Below are 25909 nucleotides of genomic sequence, written 5' to 3' on the forward strand. Positions count from 1 at the left end.
ACATACATACATAGGTAGTAGAATTGTAAATAGGTAGGTACATATTATACGAGTATAACTCTGTCTATAATAATTATGTACCCTTGAATATACTGTGCAGTTCTGTTATTTCTGCAAATATTTTCATTTGTATAAATCAATCCACAGCATGTGCTGATAAAAAAGAGGAGAATTTGTTTTTCTTTATAATATTCTGCCTGATAATAATCTGAATAAAGCATATTCGAATATATCCATTTTCCACTTTCACGAGGCACAAAAACATCAAGCAATGGACTTCTAACATTAGCTTAGAAAGGTATCGCTTGTTACATTAGACTTGAAAATTATATGATTAAGCTCCAAACTCAGAAATTCTCGAAATGTTCGTAAAACTGTGTTAATGACACGAAACTCATTTAGGATTCCGTGCCATTAGGTTTAGTAGGTATGGTTTAGTTATAACCTCTTATCTAAGATTATTGTCTCCACAAGCAGAGTCACCTATGCCACTGAATCATTTTCCACTCTCACGGCCAATGTCGTCACATTTTATCGTCATAAATATTAAATCTCCAGCCTAGAGAGAAACTCATCAAACTATAGTAATCCCTATTTGTGATGGTAAAATTTGCGGATGATTACTGTGATTCACATTTACTTTTACACTTTTCCCTTGTAGTAAAGTATAGATATTATGGATATCTAAGAGCTACCTCGTGTTCATATGGTTAAGTTAAGCATAGCATATAAGAGTCAAGAACTTGGGTATTTATACATTTCTCTTGTAGTAAATTATAGGTGTATTGGGGATATCTAAGAATAAGAACTTACCTCTTATTTACATGTGTAAGTTAAGAACATAGGTATTAAGACCAATACATGCCTGCATCCTACAGAAATCCTAATTGAATATTACAAGTAATGTTAATAATTTTCTAGAAGTTCCTTCCTTATGCAGTTTGAAATTCTAGAGAGAAACTCATCAAACTTTCATTCTAATGTAACGAAAGAACTTTGTGCAAATCCTGGAACGATTTTTACTTTCCTTGTTTAACTCTTGCCTTCACGATTTAACTCGATTTGAGAAGAAACTTTGCGCGATTGTGTGACAAATCTAGGCACACACCTCTTATTTTTAATGTACTTAATTATAATGACACCATGAACAACAACAATTTACTGAGAGATCTACAAAACTACCTACAAGATAGGCACTGGGTACACTACGGCTTACGAGTATGTTTGAAGACCATGTTTTTTCCTCAGAGTTGTTATATGTAGGCACAGCTACAGTTTTTGCTGTTACACAAAGTTGATCTAGTTCTAGTAAAATAGTCAAATTTATAAAAAGAGCAAACAAACTTTCAGGGTTAAAAAAATAAAAAATATTATTCACATTCCCGTCCTCAAACTTATTCACCTGTTCACCCATTAGGTATAAGATATATACCACATCAGTATAAGTTAGTATAAGAACTTCATACCAGAGTATAGGTATACTAGTATTATATCGAAGTAATATCTGACCGTCTTGAACATGTGTAATAAACGTCAATTCCTGGATTTCATGTCCGGATTTCTCTTGTAACTACTCGTCCACCTAGTTAAGTAAGGTGCTCATCATTTGAGTAATAGGTATATGATTGCTGGAAATTTTGAATGATCTTTTACATAAACAGTAACTAAACACGAATAGGTAAATAGGTATTTGTAAAAGCAGGCTTTACAACTTATAATATCGGAAGTATATGTATAGGTACATATTATGTATAATATTATCTAACAGTAATGAAATGGCAAATAATAATAATATAATTTCTTTGGACAAACAGCATGACTATAACAGCAAAAAGTTTCATCTTCGGTCAATTGGGACTGACCGTTACTTACAATACCTAATTCTTTTCATGAAAAGATACTCCTTCACTCACGCAAGTACACCTAATTCGCGTAAGAATAACCGAAAATACGCCGAAGACTGGACGCATTTTAATAAATACTTCAGTTTCTAATAACTCATTGATTCTTCAGAGGGAACAACACCTCAAATGGTATCTTAGCGAGTCCGGTATTCACCAAATCTATCATAACATCATCGGAGATTTTCTTTTCAATATAGGGGTATATTTGGTTGTAGATCACTTGATAATTACGATTCAGGAAGCGCAGCGCAAAGTCATCTGTAACACAAAGAAAGACCACGGTTAATCCCTGAAAGAAATCACGACCAACTTCACAATTTTGGGGGGGGGAGCAGTTTTCCAAAGTCTGACAAATATTCATGTATGTTAAATAGAAACGTATATGTTAAATAGAAATTATAGGTAAATTCGGTTAATCCCTGAAAGAAATCACGACCAACTTCACAATTTTGGGGGGGGGGAGCAGTTTTCCAAAGTCTGACAAATATTCATGTATGTTAAATAGAAACGTATATGTTAAATAGAAATTATAGGTAAATTTATACATAGGTACTGTACATATGTAGGTAAGTATACCTAGGTAGTTCTAAAACTTGCCATTAGACATGTAATGAAATTATTGTCGATAGTGTAAGTGAAATGAAGAATATGTAGGTAAGTATACCTAGGTAGTTCTAAAACTTGCCATTAGACATGTAATGAAATTATTGTCGATAGTGTAAGTGAAATGAAGAAGGAGCAGACAGTCTAAATAAAACATTAATTTTATGAACTTGAATCATAAAACATCAGAGAATCAATAAAGAAAGTGTTTGAAAGAGATGTTGTAAAACCAACAAGAAAAGAAGTTGGCCTTCTAGTTTTTTAGACACACAATTTAAAATTAACCCGCCAAATGAATGAAATGGAGAAAGTTCTTAGTGAAGAATAAGATAGAGAAGAATAATTTAAAATTAATATGAGAGTTAAACAAAGAGTGTCAGAGGTATACATATACATATACAATGCATAGAGTGGGTATGTAAATATAATATTGTTCGCTGAAGATGAAATTCTATGTCATTTAATTTTGAATAATGATGATCGATGACAAAAAGAATCAACTGCTCCCGTAGGCGATGACGTCACATCAAATGTCCCGAGCAAAGCTCCCCGCAGGCAACGCATTTGATTAATGTGTTTGTGCGCATACGTTTCTGGGCAGTTCTTTCTGCTCCTCCGCTAGCGCGCTACCTAACGGACGAAAAAAACAACTGCGTAAAGCCTGACGTCACACATATTTGAACTCTTTCATTAGAACGGACCTCAGATGTGGATTTTTCCCAACTTTTTACATAAGAAAATCGACCATTTATTTATAATTTTTACCCATTTGCAACTGCTTGCTCCTTTACTAACGTGGACGTTGTGTGTAGCACATTGCATACTTAAATAAATACTAGGCGTTCATAAAATCAGATTGCTAGATTCAAGAGTTAAACCTAAGGCGAGTTGCAGTTTTGACCTCAGATGTGGATTTTTCCCAACTTTTTACATAGGTAGGAAAATCGACCATTTACCTAGGTATATATAATTTTTACCCATTTGCAACTGCTCCTTTACTAACGTGGAAGTTGTGTGTAGCACATTGCATACTTAAATAAATACTAGGCGTTCATAAAATCAGATTGCTAGATTCAAGAGTTAAACCTAAGGCGAGTAAACGATACTTTTCATACCTACCTATATCTGCAAAATATTTTATTTTCCGGAAGATCTGAACATTCGCAAATGATTTGAATGATTCAATCAGTAATCCGCATACCGCTAATCATGGAAGATCGGATTCCGTACGTGTGTATTTGTGTAGTTTGAATGAAAGGTAAAATCGAACTAATCCTTATCATGAGCCATGCTACGAGATTCTGTATCTCCCTACCAGTCTGTAGTGAGAGCGTATGGATTGGAAAGAGTAGGTCAACGGGTTACACAGCTTGAATCATCGAACCTTCCTCAGTAACTCTCTAACCAGTGCCTAGTGACATGCCGTGTTTTCTTAGCTATGAAGAGCATTCTTGCCTTGTGCATTTACGCGAGTTTTTTGTGTAGCACGGTTCATTCTTCGTGCGTTTTTGAGTCTGATTTTGGATTTACTTTAAATTGCGGTATAAAAAAGTCGGGATTATTTCGAGTGAGAAATTTGGGTGGTGTAAAGGGCTATGTTGGTGTGGGATTCAGTGTGGGGGATGAACTTGGATTCAAAGATTCACTTTCTAATGTAGAATCAAATAACCGGAGATCCGTGGATAACCCACGTATTGGAGCACCCGTCGTGGGGGCATTAGCCTTACCCACGGATAATAATGAAGAAAATGATTTACAAAAATCAGCGGCGGCAGTGGCTGCTAAAGGTGACGTAGGGTTTTCAAGTAGATCAATCAATGGTGTTAATCCACACTTGATCAACACTCGTAGGGCTGTGCCTAAAGTTGCTGTACCTCCTTTCAAACCAATAGTGCCATTAAGTATGAAGGTTCCTGCTTTCCATGCATTACCACCTTCCATAGCTAAAGTACCAACATTGTCAAATCATCAACAGCAACCTGTGCGGCGTTACTCAGTTGTTGGACCAAATATTGATACTGCTTTGGTTGTCAAGAACGACTTGGGATCAGGTAAAGACTCAATTTTAGAGGATACTTCTCCAAAATTGCCAGATGACCTTGATACATCAAAACTGTTACTAGGCCATTCACTAGAAAGTATAGCAAAAGCTTCTAATATTAGTATTGACACTTTAGCAGCAGCCATCAAAGTGCGCCAACAGGAAATTGCTCAAAAGATTGCTATGCAACAAAAACATCCTATAATGGTAACTCTACCTCAAACAACCAGCCCCTCCACTACAACAACAACCACTACCACGACCACAACCACTACTGCTAAGCCTATAATCAAAGTGAAGCATCACATGAATGGCCCTCACCAAGTGATGAATGCACCCCGAGAATACTACCCTGTCAATTATGAGAAAGATTTTGATGACAACTTCACCTCCAAGGTTGAGCTTCCTGATACAAGGTTTGAATGTGGAGAACAGAAGCATTTCCCTGGCCTATATGCTGATGAAGATTTGGGATGTATGGTATTCCACGTATGTGCCTTCACTGATGATGGACTTGTCATGAAAAGCTTCTTGTGTCCTGAGTCAACGCTATTCGACCAAACCATTTTGAAATGTAACTGGTGGTTCTACGTAGACTGTAAGTCATCTAAAAAACTGTATGACAGTAACATACCAATGTCAAAGAGTTATCAACTCATGAAAGCTCTCACTTTCTTCTCCTCATATTCAACCAATAAGGAGTCGGAGAAACGAAGGTAGAAATAAACAACTTGATGATGATGATGATGATGATGATGATGATGATGATGATGATGATGATGATGATGATGATGATGATGATGATGATGATGATGATGATGATGATGATGATGATGATGATGATGATGATGATGATGATGATGATGATGATGATGATGATGATGATGATGATGATGATGATGATGATGATGATGATGATGATGATGATGATGATGATGATGATGATGATGATGATGATGATGATGATGATGATGATGATGATGATGATGATGATGATGATGATGATGATGATGATGATGATGATGATGATGATGATGATGATGATGATGATGATGATGATGATGATGATGATGATGATGATGATGATGATGATGATGATGATGATGATGATGATGATTATAGGTCGGCACTAACCACTGACATGTTGCTGTCAGCTTGAGTTTATTCAGGCCGTATGTGTAAGTGCATGATAATCAATAATTATTACTGGTTGGCGATAGTGACTGACTACTCTCTTTTTAAGGGCTCTTTTACTAGGAAATGGATTATTTATCCGGTATACATATCGTCCAGACCACTTGTCTCCAGACATATGCCAGACACTCGGACTCCTTACTACCAGAATTTGCAAGAGAACTCTTGATATCCTTAATGACTGGGGGCTAAACTTTAGGTGTACCTAAGCTGAACCGATTGACCGATTGAATCAATAATCGATTGATTGGTTATTTGAAATCAGAAGAGAACTCTTGATATCCTTAAGGACAGAGGACGAAACTTTAGGTTTAAACTTGACATAAGTTGAACCGATTGAATCAATAAAATTGATTGATTATTTGATCTTAAACTTCGGATTGATATTAGCCACATTGATGCTTATTTCAATCATATTGACTTTAAGTTAAACTCAAAGTGTGGCCCGGGGCATAATTAATACACAAGCGGATACAGCCCTCTATTTTTTTTTTTTCTTCTTCCTCTTCTTCTTTTGGGTGGGCACAAACTGAAGAGGATGTATTTACGGGGGGGTGTTCCTATTTTAAGTAGACAGTATGGTTTAGTTCTAACCTCTTATCTAAGATTATTGTCTCCACAAGCAGAGTCACCTATGCCACTGAATAGTATCTTCTGTATAACTATACAGTGTTTTGCTCAAATCAAAATGATTAATTAAGTTCTCCTTTGATATTTAACTTTTATGTTGCATGATCATGTAATTTATTACAATACAGTCATAGTACAACCAAAGACAACACAACTGTCACTATCAACTTCTGAAGTTGAAGTTGGTTTTTAGTAACTTGGAATGAGATCTTGCCAAAACTTTAACATAGGTATAGCTATTGTTCATAGGTACCTAGTATGTAATAACTCTTGACTTACGTTTGCGCGTCTCCCGCGGGATGCTTGATATAATAGGCAAATATTAGAATATTTTTGCGCAAAGATGATTCCAAGTTATAATTATAAAGAACAAATTATGGGTTATGAGGCAAAAACAGGATCACTTATCGATCACCTATCCAGATTTTAGAATCAATCCAATAGAAACTTTAAATGAGACGTGCAGGATTATGGTACGTTGTCGTAAAATGTACAAAGGTCCCGTGAAGGAAGAAATAAAACAAGGTAGTATGTAATAACTCTTGACTTACGTTTGCGCGTCTCCCGCGGGATGCTTGATATAATAGGCATATATTAGAATATTTTTGCGCAAAGATGATTCCAAGTTATAATTATAAAGAACAAATTATGGGTTATGAGTTATGAGGCAAAAACAGGATCACTTATCGATCACCTATCCAGATTTCAGAATCAGTCCAATAGAAACTTTAAATGAGACGTGCAGGATTATGGTACGTTGTCGTAAAATGTACAAAGGTCCCGTGAAGGAAGAAATAAAACAAGGGATACAACAACATTCTTACATTTTCAAGCCGTGGAATAAAATACTCCATTCATTGTATGGTACATAGGTTAGATATACATAGATAGATAACCTGTACCTATATTCGTACCTATCTACGAGTAGGTACTTCTCTTCTAAGTTAAGAGGTTAATCTATACTTTTGTACAGTTAAGTGTCAAGTTTAAGAACAATGGAATCTTCTTCTCTTCTTCAGTAATACACAAGTTTAAGCATTGAAGTAGGTATGTATTGACTACTTGAGTAGGTATCGTACTGTTAGCGCTTTACAGATATTCTTTCAAATGGTAGATTGATGATTACAATCACTGTCGCGTCATTTCTTTCAAAAGACTTTAGAAAGTATAGCAAAAGCTTCCAATATTAGTATTGACACTTTAGCAGCAGCCATCAAAGTGCGCCAACAGGAAATTGCTCAAAAGATTGCTATGCAACAAAAACATCCTATAATGGTAACTCTACCTCAAACAACCAGCACCTCCACTACAACAACAACCACTACCACGACTTCTTCAGTAATACACAAGTTTAAGTATTGAAGTATGTATTGACTACTTGAGTATCGTACTGTTAGCGCTTTACAGATATTCTTTCAAATGGTAGATTGATGATTACAATCACTGTCGCGTCATTTCTTTCAAAAGACTTTGTCGTTTTCACATGAACATTCGTGATGGAGGAGTAACTTTTATTGTCATTTATTAATGTCATTAGGTTATAATTTTATTATTATGTGTACAATAATAAGGTAACTTTGACTTCAGCAATTCTGGTTGCTGTCGAAAGATTTTGGAGCCCGATTTCTGGTTTTAGACCTTTCAAGGTAACGGTTTTTGATAGAAAATCAATTGTGATCTTAATAGGCAGTAGGTAACTACTCTTTATTTTATTAATTGTATTGCAGAAACTGAACATCATACCTAATTATACATATTTATACAATGTAGATATAACCTTTAAAATTGTAAAATACCTACATAATGTAATAAGCCGTATTGACGTTTGACATAATATCAGACCCTGTTGTTAAATTTATGCTCTATTTTCCTCGATATACTCAAAAGCAAGTACATCAAATTACCATTTGCTAGGTATACTATCTCGAGCTCTTCTAGAATTTCTGGACATTTATATGTATTCATTTATGTAGATAGTCTGGTGGTTGGTAGAATAGAATAGAATATATCTTGTTTATTTTTCTATAGAATATATCCTGCCCGAATAGGACCGAAATACCCCTTTACCCTTTGATAGCGAGATACTAGGTATAGGTACTTAGCAAAATATCTGCTACCATACATTAAATTGAATTGAAATGGGGGTCTTTCCTGACGGAATTCCTGTATGCGGAGTTCGGTATGCAGGACTATTGCACTTTTCGAAGAGGAGATGAACCAAGGATTTAATCTAGGGGTTCCCCGTAACATTAAACATAACTTTCACGATAAATTCAGTGATTCGTGGGTAAATAATCCTAAACGACTCATCAACTTAGGAACTTACGTATAGAGGTTACTTAACAGATTGGTAAGTATTGTATGATTGATTTTGGTACCAAACTTGGATCAGTTTGAATAATCTACATTGTTCTAACTATGAACAATTTTATGAGTGGGAGGTGAAAATATCTTTAGTTACTTGAATTTTGAAAACATCTGCTGTCTTCTGAGCTGTCGGTAAAACGGTAGGTAAATGACCAATAAATAGTAAAAATAGTTTACCCAGGAACACTTAAGTATTAGAAGAACTTAAACAATCCCTCCTCTATCTACCTATCATTTAATGTAATAATCATGTCAACGATGCGTCATACGTCAGCGAATAAGCTAATCTAGGTTTGCAATAATTAACGCCAGCTTAAGTGCTGGACAAATGGAAAAGATGAAATGTAAACATTAGATAGCCGTGCTTTGCATTTAGTAAAAGCGTGATAAAGCAAGCACCTGTAATATTATAAAGCAAATGATGGCATACAGCTTACATCACAATATGTAGGTAAGTACTTACACTAAAGATACCTACCTATGTATGAAAGTACTTACACTAAATACATAGGTAATTGAGTATACCACTCATCATCATCATAAACAACCGTTATCTGTCCACTGCTGGACAAAGGTCTCTTTTTCATTGCTTCACTGAATTATATCCTGTGCTTTATACAATACATCCAGTAGGTACGTTACTACCAGACTACCACTAAATTTTCTCATCTCAAACATCCACTTGCCAAATACATAAGGAACGTAGAAAATAGGTCTGTTCCTTTTTTTCTAAACTTACCATTGAACAGTACGAGTAATATGGTATATTGATGTATTAAAGTCCATAATTTACCCCCATATAGGTACGAGTAAACACATTAGGTAAGGGCACATTATAAAATAAACAATCTCTTGCTTCGCCACTGGGAATTTTATCTTCTGATAATAAATTTATTGTGTCTCGTCCAAAGAATAAAATTATTTATGATTCCCTATTGCTTTTCACCCTGATTTATGGTCTGAATTCTCCTTAATAGCGAATTTTTCGCCCATTTTCTCTGTACAACTCTGTTGTTTTATCGGAGAATTTAATGATTGAGATTTAAGCGATATACAGGCGTAATATGGGCATTTATTTTCCATTACCTCTATTAATATTTGCGATATGGCTGATATCCCAGAGAGTTATAGATCATAAATATGGGAACCTCTAAATACTGAGCCCCTTCTTGTAAACTTGTTAGAAAATCAGAAGACCCACATTGAAATATAACGTGAGATAAGAGATTGTTAATAGCAACTTTAGGTATGTAGGTATTATGATGAAAATTAAGTACTTACTCAGATTTTCATTCCTCGGGACCAAATTAGACGCGTAGAATTTCAAATGTTTAAACTCAGGTTGAGATCGGAAACCAAACCGATTCATACGAAGGAAAATATTTTGACTTCTTTGTTCAGGAAGACCTTTGATTTCCCATAGCACAGTGACACCATCTGGAAACGTCGATGAATATTCATCATGTATAAGGCCAGCCACTCACTATCAGGTAGACCTGTGAAGTACACCTGTACACCTGATCAAGTCCACCTTTCAGGTCTACCTGATAGTGTGTGTGCTCCACTCAGGTAGACCTGATAGGCGGACCTTTTTAACTGTAGCTGTCAGGTTTACCTGCTCATTAAGAGTCAATTTTGAATAGGAACTAAAACAAGTTCAAAACAGCCAGCGGTCGGTGATAATAGCACGTTGAATATACTTACCAAGTGCAGCACTCCAGTCACCATCCGTTTTAATGGGGATGCGTGCGATATTACCGACCATCTTGTAGTTTCCAGTTACCAGCACATGGGGATAGTAGACATCCATAGTGATTCGGAATTTGTTAACGTCGTTTACATTGGCCCTGGAGAGAAAAGGAAATAGCAAATATGTAAAATGAATGTACCTACTTCATGTTGGTAAGCCGGTAAATCAAGGATCATGTAGGGATGCTGTACAGATCTACAGAGTTCAGCCCTCGTAAGCTGAAGAAATACCAAGTCCTGTGTTAGTGAACGAAATTTTACTTCACTCGAGGCATGCAATATTTTACTCCTATGTTTCTCGAAAATTTGACCACGTGTAGTGCTGAAAATACTTGGATACTTATTTTTAGATGTGCCTCACATTCACAAAAATTTTACTTCACTCGAGGCATGCAATTTTACTCCTATGTTTCTCGAAAATTTGACCACGTGTAGTGCTGAAAATACTTGGATACTTATTTTTAGATGTGCCTCACATTCACATGTCTAACTTTTTAGTTCAGTGAAACTATACCCATAATCCCCTCGCTGCACTTCAAAAGTTCTCCAAATTTTCTAAATTAAAGTTTCGGCGCACGGGACACGGGTGCATGATTGTATTAACATAAAGCTATTAACTATCACTGAATTCTATCTTATTAAACGTCCCGTGGAAATGCATGCTCCTTCTTAGGAAGACCTTTGATTTCCCATAGCACAGTGACACCATCTGGAAACGTCGATGAATATTCATCATGTATAAGGCCAGCCACTCACTATCAGGTAGACCTGTGAAGTACACCTGTACACCTGATGGTGCATGATTGTATTAACATAAAGCTATTAACCATCACTGAATTCTATCTTATTAAACGTCCCGTGGAAATGCATGCTCCTTCTTCCGGATACTGTTATCCTGTATCCCCTCAGAACTTGAAGATCTAGTAACTTTCGCAGACTTTAACTCGATTATAGAGAGTTTTGATAGTCTTAAAGCTCTCGGAACTGTGTTATGTATGCATTTTCAAACTCCACATCGAAAATATCTTGTGTGAAGAAAGTTTCTGATAGCTTCAGCTTTAAACTTGATGGATTTTATTGAAAGTTTGATCTAACTAAAAGATTTGGAGAGATTATATGCATATAAAGTGTGAAGTTTACCAAAATTTATCTGTTAACTCAGTTGAACTATCCGACTTACTTCAGGTTCATAATTTTGGCCTTTGATATGCCGTTGACTTTGACGTTCGTTACATCCAAGGTGCCTCCGAAAAGACTGCTCGGGAAGTTTAGGGAAATTGGCTTGACGACCATTGGATCTATTGGAGGTACGTTGAATGGTTTGTAACCTGAAGAACATGGGGAAAATATTTAAAAGGCAATAATTACAAGTTATTATTGAAGCATAAATTATTATTATTATTTACAAATAATTACCTACTCCTATTGGTTTATTTAATAGACTTACATGGTGGTTTATTTAGGAAGCAATAAATAGAAATGGAAACCTAATGTCAATGTCTGTTTATATCTAATGTATAGGATATTTTCTTTTTAGGATATTTTTTTTTGTGCCACAAATAATTACCTACTCATATTGGTTTATTTAATAGACTTACATGGTGGTTTATTTAGGAGGCAATAAATAGAAATGGAAACCTAATGTCAATGTCTGTTTATATCTAATGTATAGGATATTTTCTTTTTAGGATATTTTTTTTTGTGCCACATTCACCACATTGTTTATTATTCTTTTTCTGCATGCGACCGCATTTCTCCAAGTTGTGTTTCTTCACATGAGAAGAGTGACATTTTGTTTATTGCTAATTATTTACAAATAGGTAATTACCTACTCCTATTGGTTTATTTAATAGACTTACATGGTGGTTTATTTAGGAAGCAATAAAATAATAGAAATGGAAACCTAATATCAATGTCTGTTTATATCTAATGTATAGGATATTTTCTTTTTAGGATATTTTTTTTGTGTCATATTGTTTATTATTCTTTTTCTGCATGCGACCGCATTTCTCCAAGTTGTGTTTCTTCACATGAGAAGAGTGACATTTTGTTTATTGGTGCCATATTGTTTATTATTCTTTTTCTGCATGCGACCGCATTTCTCCAAGTTGTGTTTCTTCACATGAGAAGAGTGACATTTTGTTTATTGCTAAATTTAAATGTTTTTCTGTTTTCTTTCCAATGCAACAGAATAACATTCTAGGCTAAAAAGTATCTACGAGTATGCTTGTTAGCTTCACTTTATTATTTTACTTTCCTTATCCTATAGGAAGGAAAGTAATGTAATCGGGTCAAAATTTCGATGGTCAGTTTTTAATTCCAAAACGCGTTTTGAGGTCCCTAAAGCCTAAATACAAAGTTTCAGGCATTGGTCCGTGTGTGTGTGTCTGTGTGTCTGTCTGTTTCGACCGTTTTTTGGCAGTTTTCAGCTGAACTGACTAGAGATATTGTAAAAGTTACTTTAGAAGAACACCCATTCGACCGTTTTTTGGCAGTTTTCAGCTGAACTGACTAGAGATATTGTAAAAGTTACTTTAGAAGAACACCCACGTAGGCACAGCTACAGTTTTTGCTGTTACACAAAGTTGATCTTGTAAAATAGTCAAATTTATAAAAAGAGCAATCAAGCTTTCAGGGTTAAAAAAACAAAAAAATATTATTCACATTCCCGTTCTCAAACTTCTTCACCTGTTCATCCATTAGGTATAAGATATATACCTCATACCACATCAGTATAAGTTAGTATAAGAACTTCATACCAGAGTATAGGTATACTAGTACTATATCGAAGTAATATCTGACCGTCTTGAACATGTGTAATAAACGTCAATTCCTGGATTTCATGTCCGGATTTCTCCTGTAACTACTCGTCCACCTAGTTAAGTAAGGTGCTCATCATTTGAGTAATAGGTATATGATTGCTGGAAATTTTGAATGATCTTTTACATAAACAGTAACTAAACACGCATAGGTAAATAGGTACTTGTAAAAGCAGGCTTTACAACTTATAATATCGGAAGTATGTATAGGTACATATTATGTATAACATAGGTAAATAGGTACTTGTAAAAGCAGGCTTTACAACTTATAATATCGGAAGTATGTATAGGTACATATTATGTATAATATTATCTAACAGTAATGAAATGGCAAATAATAATAATAAAATTTCTTTGGACAAACAGCATGACTATAACAGCAAAAAGTTTCATCTTCGGTCAATTGGGACTGACCGTTACTTACCATACCTAATTCTTTTCATGAAAAGATACTCCTTCAGGCCGTGGTTATGAACAGGGCCATCGTAGGCCATCGTCGGCCTTTTTGCGTGTAAAGTTGGCGGGAAATTCGAATTTTTGATTTTTTTTCCGCAACTTGTACAATCTGAATTCATTTTTTACTTTTTATCTTTAGTTTGCACGTTTATATTATACTTTTCATTTAAATTAGATATTACAAACAAGCGAATTACAAAGCAAACAAAAATAAATATAAAATGAATTTTAAAAATTGCCGCCGGGACAGCTATCTCACGTCGTCCGAGCTCATCTCAGCCCTGTTCATAAACACACCCTCACTCACGCAAGTACACCTAATTCGCGTAAGAATAACCGAAAATACGCCGAAGACTGGACGCATTTTAATAAATACTTCAGTTTCTAATAACTCATTGATTCTTCAGAGGGAACAACACCTCAAATGGTATCTTAGCGAGTCCGGTATTCACCAAATCTATCATAACATCATCGGAGATTTTCTTTTCAATATAGGGGTATATTTGGTTGTAGATCACTTGATAATTACGATTCAGGAAGCGCAGCGCAAAGTCATCTGTAACACAAAGAAAGACCATGGTTAATCCATAACTGGTTCACCTTCTAAACAGTGAGTATTAGGCACTTACTTTACTTTCATTTTAAAAAGTAACTAACTTGTTAAAGTCATTAGAAACAATAGCTATTTAAAAATGGTTCAGTGACTCAGTTTGATCAGTGGTGAATTAGTAGATAGCATAGAGGTTTTTGTTCTTTATTTATTATTTTTTTTCTTTCTTTTAGTTCTGGGTCAGAATAGTCTCTGGGGGAGAAAGGAAGAGAAAGATCTGTGTTCGTCACATTCTCAAGCTTCCTGTCCAGCCTGAACCAAACGACAAGCCACAAAATGCAATCTTTGAACAGTTCAAACTCCCAGTGAATAATCTATGACCACAAGAGCAACCAGTCTTATTATATCTAACAAGATTACAAGACCTTAGTTTAAACACTTGTCCTGTCGACTACCTGTACTTGACAATCTTGACATAAAGACATTAAAGATGTTAATTAATCTATGATCCATGTATAATATTCACTACCAATACTAGTATGAGAAGAATAATTTAAAATTAATATGAGAGTTAAACAAAGAGTGTCAGAGGTATACAATGCATAGAGTGGGTAGGTATGTAAATATAATATTGTTCGCTGAAGATGAAATTCTATGTCATTTAATTTTGAATAATGATGATCGATGACAAAAAGAATCAACCATTCAGGCTCATCACATAGGTGTTTTTAGGAGGATCTTTTACGATACTTTTCATACCTATATCTACAAAATATTTTATTTTCCGGAAGATCTGAACATTCGCAAATGATTTGACTGATTCAATCAGTAATCCGCATACCGCTAATCATGGAAGATCGGATTCCGTACGTGTGTATTTGTGTAGTTTGAATGAAAGGTAAAATCGAACTAATCCTTATCATGAGCCATGCTACGAGATTCTGTATCTCCCTACCAGTCTGTAGTGAGAGCGTATGGATTGGAAAGAGTAGGTCAACGGGTTACACAGCTTGAATCATCGAACCTTCCTCAGTAACTCTCTAACCAGTGCCTAGTGACATGCCGTGTTTTCTTAGCTATGAAGAGCATTCTTGCCTTGTGCATTTACGCGAGTTTTTTGTGTAGCACGGTTCATTCTTCGTGCGTTTTTGAGTCTGATTTTGGATTTACTTTAAATTGCGGTATAAAAAAGTCGGGATTATTTCGAGTGAGAAATTTGGGTGGTGTAAAGGGCTATGTTGGTGTGGGATTCAGTGTGGGGGATGAACTTGGATTCAAAGATTCACTTTCTAATGTAGAATCAAATAACCGGAGATCCGTGGATAACCCACGTATTGGAGCACCGGTCGTGGGGGCATTAGCCTTACCCACGGATAATAATGAAGAAAATGATTTACAAAAATCAGCGGCGGCAGTGGCTGCTAAAGGTGACGTAGGGTTTTCAAGTAGATCAATCAATGGTGTTAATCCACACTTGATCAACACTCGTAGGGCTGTGCCTAAAGTTGCTGTACCTCCTTTCAAACCAATAGTGCCATTAAGTATGAAGGTTCCTGCTTTCCATGCATTGCCACCTTCCATAGCTAAAGTACCAACATTGTCAAATCATCAACAGCAACCTGTGCGGCGTTACTCAGTTGTTGGACCAAATATTGATACTGCTTTGGTTGTCAAGAACGACTTGGGATCAGGTAAAGACTCAATTTTAGAGGATACTTCTCCAAAATTGCCAGATGACCTTGATACATCAAAACTGTTACTAGGCCATTCACTAGAAAGTATAGCAAAAGCTTCTAATATTAGTATTGACACTTTAGCAGCAGCCATCAAAGTGCGCCAACAGGAAATTGCTCAAAAGATTGCTATGCAACAAAAACATCCTATAATGGTAACTCTACCTCAAACAACCAGCACCTCCACTACAACAACAACCACTACCACGACCACAACCACTACTGCTAAGCCTATAATCAAAGTGAAGCATCACATGAATGGCCCTCACCAAGTGATGAATGCACCCCGAGAATACTACCCTGTCAATTATGAGAAAGATTTTGATGACAACTTCACCTCCAAGGTTGAGCTTCCTGATACAAGGTTTGAATGTGGAGAACAGAAGCATTTCCCTGGTCTATATGCTGATGAAGATTTGGGATGTATGGTATTCCACGTATGTGCCTTCACTGATGATGGACTTGTCATGAAAAGCTTCTTGTGTCCTGAGTCAACGCTATTCGACCAAACCATTTTGAAATGTAACTGGTGGTTCTACGTAGACTGTAAGTCATCTAAAAAACTGTATGACAGTAACATACCAATGTCAAAGAGTTATCAACTCATGAAAGCTCTCACTTTCTTCTCCTCATATTCAACCAATAAGGAGTCGGAGAAACGAAGGTAGAAATAAACAACTTGATGATGATGATGATGATGATGATGATGATGATGATGATGATGATGATGATGATGATGATGATGATGATGATGATGATGATGATGATGATGATGATGATGATGATGATGATGATGATGATGATGATGATGATGATGATGATGATGATGATGATGATGGAGAAACGAAGGTAGAAATAAACAACTTGATGATGATGATGATGATAATAATCATCGCTGTTATGTTTTTGTTATAATGATAATCACCAGTGGTGTGTGTAAGTGTAGCACTATAGTGAATAATCATCGCTGTTATGTTTTTGTTATAATGATAATCACCAGTGGTGTGTGTAAGTGTAGCACTATAGTGCATCGCTATTATGTTTTTGTTATAATGATAATCACCAGTGGTGTGTGTAAGTGTAGCACTATAGTGCTAGCTATAGGATGTGACGTGCTTGTTAATTTTGCAATTCTCACTCTGAAATTTACAGAGTGTCGAGGACTAAAGTGGTCTACACTCTACAGTGCATGCAAGAGTGAAGGTTTCTTCTGCAATAGCTCGTAATGTTTCCTTGAATATTTTATTACAATTTGGCTGATGAACCAAGAGAGAACTAGCTGTTTTGAAAATTTGCATTTTATTATTTTTCTCGCCATTTTAAAATGTACATTTGTTTATTTTTCTACAAATATTTATTCGAAAGAAGAATGATATAAGTAGGTAGGCAGCTATTTGCAAATAAGAAACCTTCTTATTTAGCTTAATTTAGCACCTAGAAAAAAAACTGAAGAGAAAACATTGGCATCACAAAACGTAAAATGTATGTTTATTTTTCTACAAATATTTATTCGTAAGAAGAACGATAATTTGATAAGTAGGTTTGATAAGTATAATTTGATAAGTAGCTATTTGCAAATAAGAAACCTTCTTATTTAGCTTAATTTAGCACCTAGAAAAAAAACTGAAGAGAAAACATTGGCATCACAAAACGCAAAATGTATGTTTATTTTTCTACAAATATTTATTCGTAAGAAGAACGATAATTTGATAAGTAGGTAAGTAGCTATTTGCAAATAAGAAACCTTCTTATTTAGCTTAATTTAGCACCTAGAAAAAAAAACTGAAGAGAAAACATTGGCATCACAGAACGCATTTTTTTTAGTTTGACTCTTTTTGTGTCTCTTTTGTGCTTTCACGAGGCACAAAAACATCAAGCAATGGACTTCTAACATTAGCTTAGAAAGGTATCGCTTGTTACATTAGACTTGAAAATTATATGATTAAGCTCCAAACTCAGAAATTCTCGAAATGTTCGTAAAACTGTGTTAATGACACGAAACTCATTTAGGATTCCGTGCCATTAGGTTTAGTAGGTATGGTTTAGTTATAACCTCTTATCTAAGATTATTGTCTCCACAAGCAGAGTCACCTATGCCACTGAATATTATCTTTTGTATAACTATACAGTGTTTTGCTCAAATCAAAATGATTAAGTTCTTCTTTGATATTTAACTTTTATGTTGCATGATCATGTAATTTATTACAATACAGTCATAGTACAACCAAAGACAACACAACTGTCACTATTTATTTTTTCCCCCTGATTTCGTCATTTTCATTTAACTCTAATAGTTCCTAATTTTAGGGTTTACCTACGTGCTGAAGATTTCTTGGATATATGAAGAAGACATTAGTGCTTTTTATGCTAAAAATAAGTAAAATTAAATTCACTCACAAGTATAATTGAATAGGTAAGACCTACCTACCTATACCGACCGAATCCAATCAAACTTGTTCTCATTGAGATATACCTGCTGATTTCTGTGTTTTAAAATAAGTTGCAGAATGTGTGGATTGGGGATGCACTGATTTAAGGTAAGTTCATTTTCCTTCCACTTTTACCTGTATCTAGAATTCTACATACCTGCCTATTATGCCTTTTCATAGGGGGTGTTCCTATTTTAAGTAGATATTTAACAACAAAAGCTGCTGAGATATACCTGCTGATTTCTGTATTTTAAAATAAGTTGCAGAATGTGTGGACTGGGGATGCAGGATGCACTGATTTAAGGTAAGTTCATTTTCCTTCCACTTTTACCTGTATCTAGAATTCTACATACCTGCCTATTATGCCTTTTCATATTGTTCTCATTACGAATGCTAAGATTACTAAGGTAGGTTCTGCAGATTTAATATCTTGGGTACTATATTAATTGGAAATTGCATCAGTCATTTCATTTTCAGAACATAATTTTTCATGTGTGTACCTATCTGTGTATTGAGATCTGATTTCGTGGTGATAATTTGCTAAAAAATAATCCAAATTGAATTTCACAGTAGCGGAAAAAAATACCTTCTACACCTAGGCAGTTAAAATTATGTACATAGAATTATGTAGATTCTTAATGTTTTTTTTTTTTATGTATAATGAAATTATTTTTTAGGGGAAATTGTACATCTCCACTATTTTTTCGAGGAATTTAGACATCTCCACTATTTTTGAGAACATTAAGTTTAGGTACATTTATTAGTTAGTTTCAAAATTATTCCATTGGAGCTTACGTACCAATTATTTCAAATTTATTGTTAGTACATACTTATTATAGGCAATAGCTTATCTAACACGATTTATATTTAATCGTAATTATCATGGTCTTACGAAACACACTTTGAACTTTTCTCCAATTGGGTTTAAAGTCTCATGAATATACCACGTTTTTTTCTACTTCTGTAGGTACACTACATAAACTGGTTCACCTTCTAAACAGTGAGTATTATTAGGCACTTACTTTACTTTCATTTTAAAAAGTAACTAACTTGTCAAAGTCATTAGAAACAATAGCTATTTAAAATTGGTTCAGTGACTCAGTTTGATCAGTGGTGAATTAGTAGATAGGATAGAGGTTTTTGTTCTTTATTATTTTTTTTTTTTTTCTTTCTTTTAGTTCTGGGTCAGAATAGTCTCTGGGGGAGAAACGAAGAGAAAGATCTGTGTTCGTCACATTCTCAAGCTTCCTGTCCAGTCTGAACCAAACGACAAGCCACAAAATGCAATCTTTGAACAGTTCAAACTCCCAGAGAGTAATCTACGACCACAAGAGCAACCAGTCTTATTATATCTAACAAGATTACAAGACCTTAGTTCAAACACTTGTCCTGTCGAGTACCTGTACTTGACAATCTTGACATAAAGACACGAGTAATCTACGACCACAAGAGCAACCATTCTTATTATATCTAACAAGATTACAAGACCTTAGTTCAAACACTTGTCCTGTCGAGTACCTGTACTTGACAATCTTGACATAAAGACATTAAAGATGTTAATTAATCTATGATCCATGTATAATATTCACTACCAATACTAGTATTTATAGATCTTATAGGTAATGGATATAGTCATGGATTTCGATTTCACTTTTGTTGCTTCAAAATTTGAGGTCATTAATACCGTCATCATGGTCAAACGATATCAAGTTAACACTCCTACGTTTAGGTATTTGGATTTCATATACTCGTAGGGATTACCAATCGGCGATTGTGTATATTAGGATTATACACGATTTTATAGAACATGCCAAAAACAAATGACTGTGTCCATTGTGTAAACTTCTGAAGTTGAAGTTGGTTTTTAGTAACTTGGAATGAGATCTTGCCAAAACTTTAACATAGGTAGCTATTGTTCATATGTAGTATGTAATAACTCTTGACTTACGTTTGCGCGTCTCCCGCGGGATGCTTGATATAATGGGCAAATATTAGAATATTTTTGCGCATAGATGATTCCAAGTTATAAAGAACAAATTATGGGTTATGAGGCAAAAACAGGATCACTTATCGATCACCTATCCAGATTTCAGAATCAATCCAATAGAAACTTTAAATGAGACGTGCAGGATTATGGTACGTTGTCGTTAAATGTACAAAGGTCCCGTGAAGGACGAAATAAAACAAGGGATACAACAACATTCTTACATTTTCAAGCCGTGGAATAAAATACTCAATTCATTGTATGGTACATAGGTTAGATATACATAGATAGATAACCTGTACCTATATTCGTACCTATCAGCTATCTACGAGTAGGTACTTCTCTTCTAAGTTAAGAGGTTAATCTATACTTTTGTACAGTTAAGTGTCAAGTTTAAGAACAATGGAATGCCACTGAATATTATCTTTTGTATAACTATACAGTGTTTTGCTCAAATCAAAATGATTAATTAAGTTCTCCTTTGATATTTAACTTTTATGTTGCATGATCATGTAATATTGTCATTTATTAATGTCATTAGGTTATAATTTTATTATTACGTGTACATAATAAGGTAACTTTGACTTCAGCAATTCTGGTTGCTGTCGAAAGATTTTGGAGCCCGATTTCTGGTTTTCGACCTTTCAAGGTAACGGTTTTTGATAGAAAATTAATTGTGATCTTAATAGGCAGTAACTACTCTTTATTTTATTAATATTGTATTGCAGAAACTGAACAAAATACCTAATTATACATATTTATACAATGCATAACCTTTAAAATTGTAAAATACCTACATAATGTAATAAGCCGTATTGACGTTTGACATAATATCAGACCCTGTTGTTAAATTTATGATTTTCGACCTTTCAAGGTAACGGTTTTTGATAGAAAATTAATTGTGATCTTAATAGGCAGTAGGTAACTACTCTTTATTTTATTAATCGTATTGCAGAAACTGAACATCATACCTAATTATACTTATTTATACAATGTATAACCTTTAAAATTGTAAAATACCTACATAATGTAATAAGCCGTATTGACGTTTGACATAATATCAGACCCTGTTGTTAAATTTATGTATCTAGGTAGGCACATAATATTTACATTTCTTATCACAGTGGTATGAAACAAGTCAACCAAAGTAGGTATGTAAATATGTACTATCTAAGATAGTTTCAAGTTTAGGCGTAGGTACATAACTTTCGTACTCCTGTACTGTAAAGTACATCTAATACGATCTATGTAAATAGATTTGTAGATATTGTAATAAGCCCTCATATTTCTTCCATTGCAATTATATAACAAGTTAGATTGTATAGGTATAGGTAAGTACTGCAGGTTCGACGTTTCTTTCTAAAGTAAAATATTTTCATTAATTTGACGAAACCCCAAGAAAAAATTCTTTAGGGTATTCAAAATTGACTTATTTGCAACTGACGAGTTTTGAAACCCCATTTTCCTTGTCAATAGGATACTTTGGTTCTGCTATCATCATTTTTGGTGTTATGATTTCCTATTTGCATGTGACATCTAAAAACAAACACCCTGTATGTAAATACATAAATCTGCCTACTGTAGGTACACGTACAAACTCTGGGTAAGTCTGATGAGCCTATAAGCGTACGTTCCATACGAAGTCGAGATTTCTTCAGCGGATTTTGCAACGAAGAAGTAAAACCAGTTTCAGTTGGCGTCTTCTTTCCACAATCTGGTTAAACTCCAAGAGTTTTGGTCAAACGAACTAGTCGTGCTGGCTCCGAGGTGATTATAGGCTGAAACCCCTCTACATAACTACCTTTTTATTCCGTCCTTCCTTTATTATTACAATAGTAATAAAAAGGTATAAGGGACGGACTATTGTATTCAGTTGGCGTATTCTTTCCACAATCTGGTTAAACTCCAAGAGTTTTGGTCAGACGAACCAGTCGTACTGGCTCCGAGGTGATTATAGGCTGAAACCCCTCTACATAACTAGGTACCTTTTTATTCCGTCCTTCCTTTAGTACCTATTACAATAGTAATAAAAAGGTATAAGGGACGGACTATATTGTATTCGTTTCGGTGTCGTCTGTCTCTCTGTCTGTCACTCTGTCTGTCTGTCCCCATAGAAGGACTTATCCTGGTCGAATTAAAGGTCTTCTTACCAGGAACATGAAAATGGTGGTTCAAATTTTGTCCAGAGAACCAGAAAACAAAAAAAAAAATGGTTTTTGGGGGATTTTTTTCACATTTTCTCACACAAATGAGCTCTGATCTTGAAATTTGTCGCGAGGACCTATGAACTCAAAGCGAAAAAGTTTTAGATAACACACTTCAGTCGATTATTTAAGACCGGTTTTAGCGTCACCTATGTTAAGCTACGCCGAGCAAGGCCAATAAATGGATGGGTGACTTAATCACACTTCAGTCGATAATTTAAGACCGGTTTTAGCGTCACCTATGTTAAGCTACGCCGAGCAAGGCCAATAAATGGATGGGTGACTTAAGAAACTTTAGGTTTAAACTTGACATAAGTTGAACCGATTGAATCAATAAAATTGATTGATTATTTGATCTTAAACTTTGGATTGATATTAGCCACATTGATGCTTATTTCGATCATATTAACTTTAAGTTAAACTCAAAGTGTGGCCCGGGGCATAATTAATACACAAGCGGATACAGCCCTCTATTTTTTTCTTTTTTTTTTTCATTTTTTTTTTCTTCTTCCTCTTCTTCTTTTGGGTGGGCACAAACTGAAGAGGATGTATTTACGGGGGGGTGTTCCTATTTTAAGTAGATGACACCATGAACAACAACAATTTACTGAGAGATCTACAAAACTACCTACAAGATAGGCACTGGGTACACTACGGCTTACGAGTATGTCCCTTAATTTCGTCATTTTTATTTAACTCTAATAGTTCCTAATTTTAGGGTTTACCTACGTGCTGAAGATTTCTTGCACATATGAAGAAGACATTAGTGCTTTGATGCTAAAAAAAGTAAAATTAAATTCACTCACAAGTATAATTGAATAGGTAAGACCTACCTACCTATACCGACCGAATCCAATCAAACTTGTTCTCATCATAGGTACTGATTTTCTCTAATCACGATCAAATGAACTACGGGCTAAAAAATTCCCGGAGGGACGGGCCCAGCTTGTTATTATTTACCTATAGGTCGGCACTAACCACTGACATGTTGCTGTCAGCTTGAGTTTATTCAGGCCGTTATACATGAAAGTAAAATCAAAAAATAAAATCAAGAATGATGATAAACTGAATATTAAACAAATTAGGTAGGTAGGTAGGTAGGTACATAGGTACTGATTTTCTCTAATCACGATCAAATAAACTACGGGCTGAAAATTCCCAGAGGGACGGGCCCAGCTTGTTATTATTTACCTATAGGTCGGCACTAACCACTGACATGTTGCTGTCAGCTTGAGTTTATTCAGGCCGTTATAGGTAATTGAGTATACCACTCATCATCATCATGAGCAACCGTTATCTGTCCACTGCTGGACAAAGGTCTCTTTTTCATTGCTTCACTGAATTATATCCTGTGCTTTATACAATACATCCAGTAGGTACGTTACTACCAGACTACCACTAAATTTTCTCATCTCAAACATCCACTTGCCAAATATAGGAACGTAGAAAATAGGTCTGTTCCTTTTTTTCTAAACTTACCATTGAACAGTACGAGTAATATGGTATATTGATGTATTAAAGTCCATAATTTACCCCCATATAGGTACGAGTAAACACATTAGGTAAGGGCACATTATAAAATAAACAATCTCTTGCTTCGCCACTGGGAATTTTATCTTCTGATAATAAATTTATTGTGTCTCGTCCAAAGAATAAAATTATTTATGATTCCCTATTGCTTTTCACCCTGATTTATGGTCTGAATTCTCCTTAATAGCGAATTTTTCGCCCATTTTCTCTGTACAACTCTGTTGTTTTATCGGAGAATTTAATGATTGAGATTTAAGCGATATACAGGCGTAATATGGGCATTTATTTTCCATTACCTCTATTAATATTTGCGATATGGCTGTGTGATATCCCAGAGAGTTATAGATCATAAATATGGGAACCTCTAAATACTGAGCCCCTTCTTGTAAACTTGTTAGAAAATCAGAAGACCCACATTGAAATATAACGTGAGATAAGAGATTGTTAATAGCAACTTTTAGGTATGTAGGTATTATGATGAAAATTAAGTAGGTACTTACTCAGATTTTCATTCCTCGGGACCAAATTAGACGCGTAGAATTTCAAATGTTTAAACTCAGGTTGAGATCGGAAACCAAACCGATTCATACGAAGGAAAATATTTTGACTTCTTTGTTCAGGAAGACCTTTGATTTCCCATAGCACAGTGACATCATCTGGAAACGTCGATGAATATTCATCATGTATAAGGCCAGCCACTCACTATCAGGTAGACCTGTGAAGTACACCTGTACACCTGATCAAGTCCACCTTTCAGGTCTACCTGATAGTGTGTGTGCACCACTCAGGTAGACCTGATAGGCGGACCTTTTTAACTGTAGCTGTCAGGTTTACCTGCTCATTAAGAGTCAATTTTGAATAGGAACTAAAACAAGTTCAAAACAGCCAGCGGTCGGTGATAATAGCACGTAATTTACCATAATACACCTACCACAAATTCATACATAATAGGTATACCCTATAGCACTATATCTATACCAGTCATACCTATAACAATTTTATTATTATGTTAGTAATGGGTAGATAGATATCCACTTGCAATTTTGTATCATCATGATTTTTTAATCAACAACAACACTATGTAAGGCCGGATCTACACTACAGACGACCAAAGTCGATCGACACCAACTCGAACTCATATGAAGTAGGTAAGATCAAAGGATATTGATGGATTGAAAAAATTATAGTGTGTACGTGATTCAGATGATGTCGATCGACCTTAGTGTAGACGCTACTTTACAATTCCACCTAATAATAATTATGTATTCTTAATAATACATAACCTGTTCATTAAAAACCCTGCATTATCTTTCATTTAGGATCCATCGTACAGATTTGTTATTGTTTATCTTTGGATCATTGTATACAGTGTGCGGAATTAGACAAGATTCGCCCTATAGAAATGGAATTTCATTAGTAGTTTCAGCTGTCAGCAATCATATCAAAGCTTTTTATCAAACTAAATTCAACAATCATATATGAATCTACCTGTGTAGATACATAATGTGGGAGTTCAAGAAGTAAAGAAACAAAGTTTGGTCCAGGGTGAGGTATTAACCTCATATTAGTCTGTGACATTCTTATACATTAGATATAAACAGTAAATAGTGGCTAAATACCTATAATATGTCCTATACCTATAATAATTAATACATTATTTATAGGTAAGTATTATTGTTGAACTTTGGTTGTCTTCCTTGAGACTTTGGTTGACTT

At 35.0% G+C, this 25909-nt stretch overlaps 3 protein-coding genes across 3 annotated transcripts; 2 read left to right on the top strand and 1 right to left on the bottom strand.

Moving 5' to 3' along the window:
• Positions 1-1701: 1701 nt before the first annotated feature.
• On the bottom strand, positions 1702-11811 carry LOC103509682. The gene is made up of 4 exons (XM_008474310.3): positions 11669-11811; positions 10444-10586; positions 10021-10176; positions 1702-2162 (listed from the first exon to the last, which is right to left on the bottom strand). The coding sequence occupies exons 1-4, from the start codon at positions 11779-11781 to the stop codon at positions 1999-2001; spliced, it is 576 nt and encodes a 191-aa protein (XP_008472532.1). The 5' UTR covers positions 11782-11811; the 3' UTR covers positions 1702-1998.
• Positions 3890-5307, top strand: LOC103509681. Its single transcript, XM_008474309.2, has one exon. The coding sequence runs from the start codon at positions 3946-3948 to the stop codon at positions 5266-5268; it is 1323 nt and encodes a 440-aa protein (XP_008472531.1). The 5' UTR covers positions 3890-3945; the 3' UTR covers positions 5269-5307.
• Positions 11812-15335: 3524 nt separating the features above from the next.
• On the top strand, positions 15336-17002 carry LOC103509683. Its single transcript, XM_008474311.2, has 2 exons — positions 15336-16710; positions 16896-17002. The coding sequence occupies exons 1-2, from the start codon at positions 15392-15394 to the stop codon at positions 16897-16899; spliced, it is 1323 nt and encodes a 440-aa protein (XP_008472533.1). The 5' UTR covers positions 15336-15391; the 3' UTR covers positions 16900-17002.
• Positions 17003-25909: the final 8907 nt, after the last annotated feature.

This window comes from Diaphorina citri, unplaced genomic scaffold, assembly GCF_000475195.1.
Source record: "Diaphorina citri unplaced genomic scaffold, Diaci psyllid genome assembly version 1.1 scaffold520, whole genome shotgun sequence".
In the NCBI taxonomy this organism is placed as follows: domain Eukaryota; kingdom Metazoa; phylum Arthropoda; class Insecta; order Hemiptera; family Psyllidae; genus Diaphorina; species Diaphorina citri.

What these genes read in the sequence shown, in the direction of transcription:
- LOC103509683 (XM_008474311.2), top strand. Translation starts at nt 15,392, where the DNA reads ATGAAGAGCATTCTTGCCTTGTGCATTTACGCGAGTTTTTTGTGTAGC.
- LOC103509681 (XM_008474309.2), top strand. Translation starts at nt 3,946, where the DNA reads ATGAAGAGCATTCTTGCCTTGTGCATTTACGCGAGTTTTTTGTGTAGC.
- LOC103509682 (XM_008474310.3), bottom strand. Translation starts at nt 11,781, where the DNA reads ATGGTCGTCAAGCCAATTTCCCTAAACTTCCCGAGCAGTCTTTTCGGA. An exon ending in TGACTGGAGTGCTGCACTTG is followed by an intron (nt 10,177 to 10,443) that starts GTAAGTATATTC and finishes CGACGTTTCCAG; the next exon opens with ATGGTGTCACTGTGCTATGG. An exon ending in CCCGAGGAATGAAAATCTGA is followed by an intron (nt 2,163 to 10,020) that starts GTAAGTACTTAA and finishes TTTGTGTTACAG; the next exon opens with ATGACTTTGCGCTGCGCTTC.